Below are 12,707 nucleotides of genomic sequence, written 5' to 3'. Positions count from 1 at the left end.
GGTTAAAATTGAACGAGAACTTCTCATAATAGTTATAACCTTCACCTTTGACCTCTGCTCTTTCTGCTGCGACGACTGCACAACAGCCTTGCTTCTCAGATTTTTATTTCCACAAGGCTCCTTGAGCTGCTTCTGCAGAGGTCTTGCTGTGCTCAAGGACCTCTTCGTTGTTGACTCTAGCTTATTTTGTGTTTTATCCTTCACATCTTTGCTAAATTTGATAGCCTTGACATCACATCCTTTCCTCATTAAAGTCAGCTCCTGTTCTTTTTGCTTTGATGTAATTTGCTGAAGAAAATTTTTCTTTGCAATTTCATCCTAAATGAGAAATTGTGTAATTATGGTTAAGAGATAAAGTGTTAGGACAAAAACACAAATACAACCACTGATAATTTCAGTCTTATTTCTAACAAAAACAATGATCCTGTACAAGGTATTTAAATATTCTGAAGTGCATTTTTCAATATTTTATCAAGCATGAAATTTAAACAAGAATAAGAGTCATACTTTCAAAAAGCGATTTAAGACTAAATTAGTGTCCTGAATATTTTGATAACTATAATGTTTGAATAACTATTTTAGACTACTTTTCTACTTTATTGCACATATGCTAGGGCTTCAAGTTTATGCAGCTATATATACATAGAAGTTATAACATGGAAACAGATCATTTGACCCAACCAGTGTCGGTGCATTCCCTCTACACAAGCAAATAGTTCTAATCTAATTTTTCAAGTCTTTCTTCTTATTTGTATTTTCTCATACCAGACAGCCTCCTAATGAATCTGTTGTATCCTTTCTAAACCTTCACTATCCTTCTTATAGCATGGAGCAGAATACTGCATACGGTACTCTAACTGAGGTCTTAAGGTTTTACATAGGCTCATCAGTACCTTTTGGCTTTTATATTCAACATCTCTTGAGATAAACCTGAGAATTCCATAAGGTTTTTTTTTAATGCAGTCGTATCAACTTGAGGTGTTGCCTTTAATGTCCTGTGAAACGGTCCCCTAAAATCCCTCTGTTCTTGCACAGCACCAAGCCTATTTCCATTCAGGGTATAATTACTGCTGTTATTTTTTTTACCTAAATGCATCACCTCATATTTACTGTTATTGAATTCCATCTGTTACCCTAATCCTAATCCCCCTTTTATCATGCTGACTTCCTTTGGTCTTCTAAAGAATTAACTAGACCTCCTATTTTGGTATCATTTGAAAATTTTGACACTACTCCCTCTAGGCTACAGTATATCCAAATCATTGATGTATAATTCAAACAGAAGTGGCCCTAAAAGTGGAACACCACTACCCACTTCCAACCACTCTGAAGAGCTGCCCTGAACCCCATCTCTCTGTTTTCTCCATTTTAAACCATTTTTACTAGAGTTTGCTATCCTCACCCTAATTCTATAACCCTTAATCTTTGCTATGGTAAACCTTTTTGCTTCTTACACACACAGCTGACGGATGATTTGTTTCCCCTCACATCAGAAGAATTAATTAACATCAATAACTCAATAATTCAAAACCTTCCACATCAGATTTGCATCCATCGATCGGTCTTAAAGTAATTATACTTGCTTAATAGGTGGTGCTGAATACGAGCTCCTATTCCCGTATATAAAGCCACTGGACCTATGACAATGCCCAGTTTATTCCATCCAGAAACTAACCAACCATCTGACATCAATCAACCAAAACTATACCCCTGCAGGGACAGATGGGTGGGATTATGCTGTATTGCTTCTTCATACTGCATCTTTTACACATTTTAGCAGCATACCAAAGCAGTGCAAATGTAGGCGGGGGAAGCTCCTGCATAGCAACCATAACAGCAGCTGTGAGGACCGATCTGCTAAAGGATTATTGTGTGCTGCAGTTAAATCTAGACAGTAATGTTTAATAAATTTGTGAGGACTGTTACATGTGGTGCTTTGTATATGTTACCAATTTGAACCTTAGAGAGATGTCTAGAAAACAGAATTGATAGAATGACTCTTAACTTGTTCTCTGGGCTTCTTCCCGGCATAAAGTGGTATAGGATTCACTAAAGCATCCATTGGCCTATCCGCTGCTTAGTCACCGGTTTGTTGAGTCCTTGCACCATAGGAAATGCATAACTGTGGAGACTAAATAAATTGCTCCGTGCGACAAAAAATAATTTTTTGGCTCTGAGTATTTACATAATGGAAACAATGTTTAGTTCTGACAGGTGTGGAAGCAGATAACACAAGGGCAATTTGTTCACCTAAATAAAACTGGGAAAACTAGGTAAAAACTCCTAATGAATCCGAAAGACCACCCTGTCCAAGGCCAAATCAAATTACAGCAGATGTACAATAAGGGTTTACAGTTTACTAACTCTGCAGGATGAAACTAATGTCAGCAACAGTCCAGTTTTCCATGCAAGAAACATGTTTGAAGAGGATCAAATGGCAGGTATATTAACTTGTGAAGAACTAATTAAAGTCCCAATTCGGAACCAGCGAGAACCTAACACCACAATTTCCAAATAGCTTGATTAAAACTGGACATGAACAGGTGATCCTGAAATGATCCAAAGGCAAATGGGTCATGAATAACTGTAACATGAACCAGAAGAGAACAAGGTTTTAAATATATACATATTTCCATCATCTGCAGTATTTTGCTTTTGTTTAAATATATAAATATGTATTTATATTTGTCTCTAGTGAGATAATGGCATTCTGACACTGCTCATTGCCATGATGTTCAAGAATCAGGACAAATCCAATCCGGCCAATTACCGCCCCGTCAGTCTACTCTCAATCATCAGCAAAGTGATGGACGGTGTCGGCGACAGTGCCATCAAGCAGCACTAACTCACCAATAATCTGCTCATTGATGCCAGTTTGGGTTCCGCCAGGACCAGCCAGCTCCAGACCGCATTACAGCCTTGGTCCAAACATGGACAAAAGAGCTGAATTCCAGAGGTCAGGTGAGAGTGACTGCCCTTCACACCAAGGAACCCTAGTAAAATTGAAGTCAATGGAAATCGGGGAAAACTCTCCACTGGCTGGAGTCATACCTAGCACAAAGCAAGATGGTTGTGGTTGTTGGAGGTCAATCAACTCAGCCCCAGGACATCAGTGCAGGAGTTCCTCAGTGGCAGTGTCTTAGGCCCAACCATCTTCAGCTGCTTCATCAATGACCTTGCCCCCATCATAAGATCAGAAGTAGGGATGTTCGCTGATGATTGCACAGTGTTCAGTTCCATTTGCAACTCCTCAAATAATGAAGCAGTTCATGTCCGCATGCAGCAAGACCTGGATGACATTCAGGCTTGGGCTGATAAGTGGCAAGTAACATTCGTGCCACACAATTGCCAGACAATGACTATCTCCAACAAGCAAGAGTCTAACCACTGCCCCATGACATTCAACGGCATTACCATTGCCGAATCCCCCACCATCAACATCCTGGGGGGGTCATCATTGACCAGAAACTTAACTGGACCAGCCACATCAATACTGTGGCTACAAGAGCAGGTCAGAGGCTGGGTATTCTGAGGTGAGTGTCTTACCTCCTGACTCCCCAAAGCTTTTACACCATCTACAAGGCACAAGTCAGGAGTGTGATGGAATACTCTCCACTTGCCTGGATGAGTACAGCTCCAACAACACTCAAGAAGCTCGACACCATCCAGGACAAAGCAGCCCACTTGATTGGCACCCCATCCACCACCTTAAACATTCACTCCCTCCACCACTGGCACATTGTGGCTACAATGTGTGCCATCTACAAGATGCACTGCAGCAACTCGCCAAGGTTTCTTCGACAGCACCTCCCAAACCCACGACCTCTACCACCTAGAAGGACAAGGGCAGCAGGCGCATGGGAACACCAACACCTGCAAGTTCCCCTCCAAGTCACACACCATCCTGACTTGGAAATATATCGCCATTCCTTCATCGTCGCTGGGTCAAAATCCTGAAACTCTCTCCCTAACAGCACTGTGGGAGTACCTTCACCACAAGGACTGCAGTGGTTCAAGAAGGCAGCTCACCGCCACCTTCTCAAGGGCAACTAAAGATGGGCAATAAATGCTGACCTTGCCAGCGGCGCCCCCATCCCAGGAACAAATTTTAAAAAATCATAGTTTGTGGGGCAAATAATTGGTTATTAGTATGACTTTTGCTCTATCTAGCCACATCTTTTGAATTATCCATGGGATTGTAGAAATTGAGAAAATACATGTAGAAATCTTTGTATCCATGAAAAGGAGAGACCATCCAGCCTTCAATCTGATGTGGCCTCTGAATTATAAGTTATATCTCTGAATGCCCCAATTCCTGAAAATGAACCTCCAGATGGATCCTTTACTCCTGAGGGTGGACTATAAAACAACAACTTTATATCTGTCTTACCACACGTATACCGGCTTACCCTTTAACAAAGTCTAGAATTATTTTACAGCTAGCCTAGAGTTCCAAACAATTATGCACTTGCCCTGAGGCTAGTGCACATCTGGTCAGGGATGTGTCTGCTACCAATATCAAATGTTGGAAAGACTGAAGAGAATTACCTTGCAGTATATGGTCCTCCAGAGACTACCAGGTGAGGTCCAGGACCAAGGCTTGGCTGATCCATATTGGCTGAGAAAATGAGGCTCTGGAGTTTGGACCACTAGCCAAACAAGTTCAAGTGAAGCGGTTGCATGGAAACAGATATTAGAAACTACAAAGATGGCTACTGTCATCAGACCTAAAATTGCAAATATCCCTTACTGGGATTTACTACTCTTGCAGTAAAGGGATATTAGTTTCCCTGGTATTATAAACCAGCTAAAGTCATAAAAGTCCTTCTGCTGCGTTGTGTAGAGTATTATCTTCTGTCTGGGTTGTAGGTAAAACTTTTAAATTATGAATCTCAGCCCTAGACTGCATTGAGTATCTGCTGGTAGGCCTCTGACGAGCCAATTCTCCAGGTACAGACATAAATGGAACCGGAGAAACTTCTAGTGACAATCCTGTATATATTAATATAGAAGCATTCCTTTTTCTTAGGGTTTTAGCAATAAACCAGTTCCCTGGGTACACTCACTAGTTAATCTGTGGCAGTGTGACCATCTTGCATTGTTAAAGTTTTCGGAACGGATTTAGGATGGCATAGGGGAGACCCCTCCTTCTTGGATTTCCACAATTTATGGAATTGGTTTATGATGGTATTCAGTGGAGACCCCCTTCTCTTTCTGGGGAGGTACAAAATACTTTGAATAGAAACCAGTTCTTTTCTGATTGGGGTGAATTCTTTTTGTTGCCCCTGTTTGTCTATCTTAGCTGACGGTGCACGATAGGGTGACGCTGCTGGTGTTCTGATAACCCCATGGAATCCGAATTGTGTTTGTGAAATAAGAATATCTATCAGGAGCCACATAAGCACCAAGTGTTAGGAGAATGCCTGGCCAGCCATTGATGTGGTCTGGATGCTCAAAAGAATCCCTGGTGGAAGCCTCTGGGTGTGGATATTCATAAAAATGAGAACACACTCTAGTTTACGATACCTAGGAACCCTGAATGGTGTCACAACAAAGGCTGCAGCTGAGCTTAGCTGTGCTCTGTCATAGCTTGCCAATTAAGGTAGGCAAGTTCTGAAAAGTCATTCTTCTTTTCACCCCCATCATAACACACATGTTCTGCTAACTTTTCTTAAAAGATTCCAGCAGCTATTCCAAAAAAGTAGCATCTCCGTTAAAAGCTAGATGTAATAACTGCTATTGTAGTTCTCAGGAGCAATACTAAAAGCAGCCATGTCAACCTGCAGAACAGCACACTGAAAGCCTTAGATCTTGCTACCAAGTTCAGGGAATGGATTGCTGCTGCCTGTTGTGTTGTGGCATTTTGGCATCTGGTCTTCAATCTGTGGGGCAAATGACTTCAGACAGTGGCCTGATCTGTTTAGTGACTGCGCAGAGCTGTATGGCTCTCTGGTGACCAAAACATGCCCAATGGGCCTGATGCATGTGATTCTAACCTTGTTGTTAAAATTGTCGACCAAAGGTAGCCATCAATTTGGACTCTCAATTAGGGAGATGAAAGTTTCTTTTCCCATGCGTGGAGAGAGCTTGAAGTTTAATTGTTTGATCTGTGTATTATAGAAGGGTCCTGCTGAGTCTCAGTGGAACCTCGTATGCTCTGTCTATTTTAGGATTAAATGTTGATAACTTGCTTATGTCTGTCTTTGAAACTATGGTCCATGGGGATCCAGCCATGAGGAATCCAATGAAACCCTCTGACATGATCTTTGTGGTATCCATTGAGGCTTTGGGTGACTTGAATTAAACACCTGTGTGTATTTGGGACTTATGTCTAAAAATGCAGCATATGGCAATTTGTCACAATCTTCCTCCTCTTACCCTTCACCTCAAGGCTGTTCTGCTCAAAAACATTAGTGCAAAGGTGAAAATGTTCTAAAGCAGGCCCTTGGGTCTCCATTGGTTGTGGATTCTCATTGTTCCATTATGGTTGAGATCATGGCTTTTATGCCAAGTCACTAGCAGTCACGTTCAGACAGTCAAACTGATCATGCAATGTACTTGGTGGCTTTCGGCATATTGCCCAGGGGAGGAACAGGTATGTTGTAGAACGCCCCTTTGCTGTAACATCACGAGTGGGGGAGTGGGGATAGATCAAGAGCAGCACTCCCCATTCAGGATGTCATTGAAGGAGAACCTTATGCTTCCAATCAATAGCTCAAAAGCATCAAATAAGGGAACTAAGTGTGACTGAGCCACACTGATAAATGTATAATTATTTCCATTATAATATTTAGGACGCTGGGGGAGGTCAGTATTTCCAATTTATTTTTAATGCAGGTGTTATTTTGTTTTACTGCCCTAATAATGCAATTTACTTGATCAAACACTACTCGGGAATCTTTGCCTGGCTATCAACCAATGCACAATGGAACAATAACCTGCAGGATCCTTTCTGCATAATGATTAATAGCTGCAGGTAACCAGCAGCACCTGTTTCTGAAACCTCTAAAGTCATAAATACAGAATAGTCATAATGAATAGTGGAATATAAAATTATTTCTACAAGTGAGTTTTCAAAAAATCTATCTATAACTACAAGTACAGGGGGAGCACTTGAATAGTCCTCAACGGATTATATATAAGTAACTTGACATCATCTTTCTACACAAGTGAGTAGCTATAATCTTAGAATCACAGAAATTTATGGCACAGAAGGAGGCCATTCGACCTATGGTGTCTGTGCTGGCTGAAAAAGAGCTATCCAGCCTAATCCCACTTTCCAGCTCTTGGTCCGTAGCCTCGTAGGTTATAGCACTTCAAGTGCATATCCAAGTCCTTTTTAAATGTGATGAGCATTTCTGCCTCTACCATCCTTTCAGGCAGGGAGTTCCAGACCCTCACCACCCTCTGGGTGAAAAAAGTTCTCAACTCCCCTCTAATCCTCTGCCAATTACTTTAAATCTATGCCCCTTGGTTACTGACCTCTCTGCTAGGGGAAATAGGTCCTTCCTATCCACTCTATCTAGGCCCCATATAATTTTATACACCTCAATCAAGTCTACCTTCAGCCTCCTCTGTTCCAAAGAAAACAATCCCAGCCTATCCAATCTGTCCCCATAGCTAAAATTCTCCAGTCCTGGCAATATCCTCGTAAATCTCCTCTGTACCCTCTCTAGTGCACTCACAGCTTTCCTGTAATATGATGACCTGAACTGTACGCAGTGCTCTAGCTGTAACCTAACTAATGTTTTATACAGTTCAAGCATAACCTCCCTGCTCTTATATTCTATGCCTCGGCTAATAAAGGAAAGTATCCCATATGCCTTCTTAACCACCTTATCTAACTGTCCTGCTAACTTCAGGGATCTGTGGACATGCACATCAAGATCCCGCTGTTGCTCTACACTTCTCAGTATCTTACCATTTATTGTGTATTTCCTTGCCTTGTTAGCCCTCCCCAAATGCATTACCTCACACTTGAATTCCATTTGCCACTTTTCTACCCACCTGACCAGTCCATTGATATCTTCCTGCAGTCTACAGCTTTCTTCCTCACTATCAACCACATGGCCAATTTTTGTATCATCTGCAAACTTCTTAATCACGCCCCCTATATTAAAGTCTAAATCATTGATATATAGCACAAAAAGCAAGGGACGTAGTACTGAGCCCTGCGGAACCCTACTGGAAACAGCCTTCCAGGCACAAAAACATCCGTCGACTATTACCCTTTGCTTCCTGTCACTGAGCCAATTTTGGATCCAACTTGCCACTTTCCCATGGCTTTTACTTTTCTGACCAGTCTGCCATGTGGGACCTTGTCAAAAGCCTTGCTAAAATCCATGCAGACTACATCAAACGCACTATCCTCAACAACCCTCCTTGCTACCTCCTCAAAAAATGAAATTGAGTTAGTCAGACACGGCCTTCCCTTAACAAATCCATGCTGACTGTCCTTGATTAATCCATGCCTTTCTAAATGACAATTAATACTGTCTCTCTTGACAATCTCCTTGGCAGGAATGAAAAATGGAGCTACTGTTTTGGCCAGATCTTGAACATATTGCAGCACTGAGTAATGGAATTACAATGCTCTTTTAGCTCTGTCAATTAATAAAATATAAAAAATAAAATGTTGATGCTTCACTGCCACATATAAGCTGCACTTCGATTTGAAAAGGTATTTCAATTTTCATCATCTCTACATGGAGACTTGGTGCGAGTTAGGATATGAGCAGCAGAGTTTCGGATGAGCTCCAGTTTATGGTAGGTGAAGGATGGGAGGCCGGCCTGGAGAGCATTGCAATTGCCTAGTTTGGAGTTGACAAAAGCATAGATAAGGGTTTCAGCAGCAGATAGGTTGAGACGGAGGTGGAGATAGGCAAATTACAGAGGTGTAAATAGGCAGTCTTTGTGATGATGAGGATATGGGGTCGGAATCTCAACTCCGGATCAAATAGGATGCTGAGGCTGCTTCAGCCAGAGAGTGCCAGGAAGGGGGATAGAATCGCTGGTACAGGGACAAAGCTTGTTGGGGGTGGGTGAAGAAATTGCGGCTTATCCAGGAGTGGATGTCAGACAAGCAGGCTGACAACACAGAGGAAGTGGTGGTTCGAGCGTGTTGGTGGTGAGGTAGAGCTCAGTGTATATGTGTAACTTGACACCGTATCTTTGGGTGATGTCGCTAAGAGGAAACATGTAGATGAGAAAGAGGAGGGGGACAAGCATAGATTATCGGAAGACTCCAGAGGTAATGATGCAGGGGCAGGAAGAGGAGCCATTGCAGGAGATTCTCTGGCTACGACTGGAACCAATCGAGGGCAGTCCCAAGTTGGACAATGGAGGAGAGGGGGCTCAAGGGATATGGAGATCGGGTGGAAAAGTGGAGTTGAGTTCGATGATCAGCCATGATCTTATTGAATGGCAGAGCAGGTTCGAGGGGCTGTATGGCCTACTCCTGCTCCTATTTCTTATGTTGTTATAGGTGTTGGAGGAGAATGGCGTGGTTAACAGTGTTAAAGGCTGCAGAGAGGTCGAGAATGATGAGGAGGAATCATGTACAGCCATTTGTGATTTTGATTCACTAATGTCCTTTAGGGAAGGAAATCTGCTGTCCTTACCTGGTCTGGCCTATGTGTGATTCCAGACTCACAACAATGTGGTTGACTCTTAACTGCCCTCTGAAATGGCCTAGCAAACCATTCAGTTGTATACCACCACCTTCTCAAGGGCAATTAGGGATGGGCAATCAATGCCAGCCTTGCCAGCGACGCCCTCATCCCGTGAAGAAAAAGATGAAAAAATAAGTATTTATCCAATTCTCTTCTAATGTTACTATTGCATCTGCTTCCAACACCCTTTCAAGCAGAGAATTCCAGGTCACAACAACACACTGTGTAAAAAAGTTTCCTCATGTCGCTTCTGGTTCTTTTGCCAATCACCTTAAATCTGTGTCCTCTGGTTACTGATCCTTCTGCCAGTTAAAACAGTTTCTCCTTATTTACTCTATCAAAAGCCTTCATGATTTTGAACAACTCTATCAAATTTCCTCTTAACCTTCTCTACTTGAAGGAGAACAACCCCAACTTCTTCAGTATTGCCACATAACTGAAGTCCCTCATCCTTGGTACCATTACAGTGAATCTCTTCTGCACTCTCTCCAAGGCCTTGACATCCTTCCTAAAGTGTGGTGCCCAGAATTGAACACAATACTCCAGCTGAGGCCTAACCAGTGTTTTATAAAGGTTTAGCATAACTTTCTTGCTTTTGTACTCTATTCCTCTATTAATAAAGCCAAGGATCCCGTATGCATTTTAACGGTCTTCTCAACTGGTCCTGCCACCTTCAAAGATTTATGTACATACACCCCAGGTTTCTCTATTCCTCTTTAAAATGGTACCATTTAGTTTATATTGCCTCTCCTCATTCTTCCTACCAAACTGTATCACTTCACACTTTTCTGCGTTAAATTTCATCTCCCTTGTGTTTCACCAGTCTGTCTATGTCCTCCTGAAGTCTGTTACTATCTGCATCATTATTTACTACATTTCCGAGTTTCGTATCATCTGCAAACTTTGAAACTATGCCCTGTATAGCCAGGTCCAGGTCATTGATATACATCAAACAGAGCAGTGGTCTGAATACCGACCCCTGGGGAACACCACTGTATACTTCCCTCCAGTCTGAAAAACAACCATTCACCACTACTCTCTGTTTTCTGTCCCTTAGCCAATTTTGTATCCATGCTGCCACTGTCCCTTTAATCCCATGGGCTTTAATTTTGCTAACAAGTCTATTATGTGGTACGCTGTCATACGCCTTTTGTAAGTCCTTAGGCACATCAACTGCACTACTCTCATCAACCCTCTCCGTTACTTCATCAAAGAACTCATTCAAGCTAGTCAAACATGATTTGCCTTTAACAAACCTGTGCTGACTTTCATTTATTAGCCCATACTTTTCTAAATGACAATTAAGTTTGTCCCGAATTATTGTCTCTAAAAGTTTTCCCACCACCGACGTTAGGCTGACTGGCCTGCAGTTGCCGGGTTTATCCCTCTCCCCTTTTTTAAACAGGGGTGTAACATTTGTAATCCACCAGTTCTCTGGCCCACCTCGCTATCCAAGGAGGATTGGAAGATTGTGACCAGAGCCTCCACAATTTCCACCCTTACTTCCCTCAGTAACCGAGGATGCATCCTATCCAAACTGGGCGACTTTTCTACTTTGAAGACTGCCAACCTTTTAAGTACCTCCTCTCTATCTATTTTTATCATATCCAATATCGCTACTGCCTCCTCCTTTACTGCTACATTGGCAGCATCCTCTTCGCTAGTGAACACAGATGCAAAGTACTCATTTCATACCTCAGCCATGTCCTCTCCCTCCATAAGATCATCTCCTTTTTGGTCCCTAATTGGCCCCACCCTTCATTTGACTACCCTTTTAATATTTATCTATATATATAAAGCGGCTCTTCTGTCTGTCCGTTCTCTATACGTTTGAAAGTTACAGAGCGTACCGACGCGCGCGTCAACTCAAAAGAAAGCTTGCGATTCCGGGACCGGTCATAGGCGTATTTACGTTTCGGCCGGACAAAAATCCCGCCCGCGGTATCCCAAAAACGTTCAGCGTTCCACTCATTAGCATCTCATTAGCGACCGTGTGACGTCGAGGTCGACCAATCGGACGGCGGGTTCCTGGCGCGTGCCGTCCGACAGTTGAGTGTCGAGTGACTCGACGATTGACCAATCCTACGCTTCGGTGACCTGACCGGTCGACCAATCGGTGCGTGTGTGGGCGGGCCTTATCCTTCTGAACCGAGGTGAGTGGCCGCCATCTTGATTTTCCACGATTTTCCCCCCCACACTTTCTGTGTGTTAGGGAACTAAGGTAAATATTTTAATGATGTGTTAGGGAATTAAATAACAATTTATTTGTGTTTTAAATTGTCTTTAGCAACAGGAGGAACTGAAGTGATCCCCTAACTGCCGCCGTCCCCAAACCGGCGTTTTTAAAAATCAAAAAACATCTCTCTCTCGTCTCCTTCTCATCTTCCCGCTCTCCCTCTCCTTCTCTCTCCTTCTCCTCTTCCCTCTCTCTCTCTCTCTCTACTTCCCCCTCTCAGGTTTCACGGAGCGCGGGCGGGCCGCCCGAAGTTTCCCGCTTGCTAACGGCCGCCAGGCCGCCCCTTGCCTGCTCCCCCGCGGGCCGCCTCGCGCCGGCCGCACTGACCGCGCATGCGCCGCCCGCGAGAGACCGCTCTCGGCGCCGGCCGCCGCTCAGCTCAACGGGAGGGGGAGGGGGGGGGAGAGGGGGAGGGGGAGGGGGAGAGGGGGGGGGGAGGAAGGGGGGGAGGGGGGGGGAGGAAGAGGGGGGAGGGGGGGGAGGGAGAGGGGGGAGGAGGAAGAGGGGGGGAGGGGGGGAGAGGAGGAGGAGGGGAGGGGAGGAGAGGGGAAGAGGGGAGGGAGGAGGGGAGGAGGGGAGGGGGGGGAGGAGGGGAGGAGGGGAGGGGGGGGAGAGGGGAGGGGAGAGGGGAGGAGGGGAGGGGAGAGGGGGGAGAGGGGAGGGGAGAGGGGGGGGAGAGGGGAGGGGGGAGAGGGGAGAGGGGAGAGGGGGGGAGGGGAGAGGGGGGGGAGAGGGGAGGAGGGGGAGAGGGGGGGGAGAGGGGAGGGGGAGGGAGGAGAGGGGGGAGGGGGAGGGGGAGG

General features: G+C 44.2%; 1 protein-coding gene across 4 annotated transcripts in view; it reads right to left on the bottom strand.

Moving 5' to 3' along the window:
• The window catches only part of kiaa0586 (KIAA0586 ortholog), a 674,053-nt gene that overhangs the window by 312,862 nt on the left and 348,484 nt on the right, over positions 1-12,707 (bottom strand). For all 4 annotated transcript variants that reach the window (XM_086003275.1, XM_086003276.1, XM_086003277.1 and 1 more), the window contains exon 15: positions 46-318. In XM_086003275.1, the coding sequence (XP_085859401.1) occupies positions 46-318 (273 nt within the window). The remainder of the gene's footprint in view (positions 1-45; positions 319-12,707) is intronic.

Source organism: Somniosus microcephalus, chromosome 12 (genome assembly GCF_052327205.1).
Source record: "Somniosus microcephalus isolate GS21.2 chromosome 12, FLI_Smic_1.0, whole genome shotgun sequence".
Lineage (NCBI taxonomy): Eukaryota > Metazoa > Chordata > Chondrichthyes > Squaliformes > Somniosidae > Somniosus > Somniosus microcephalus.
Note: the sequence above shows the minus strand (reverse complement) of the source record. Positions and strands in the feature narration are given on the sequence as shown.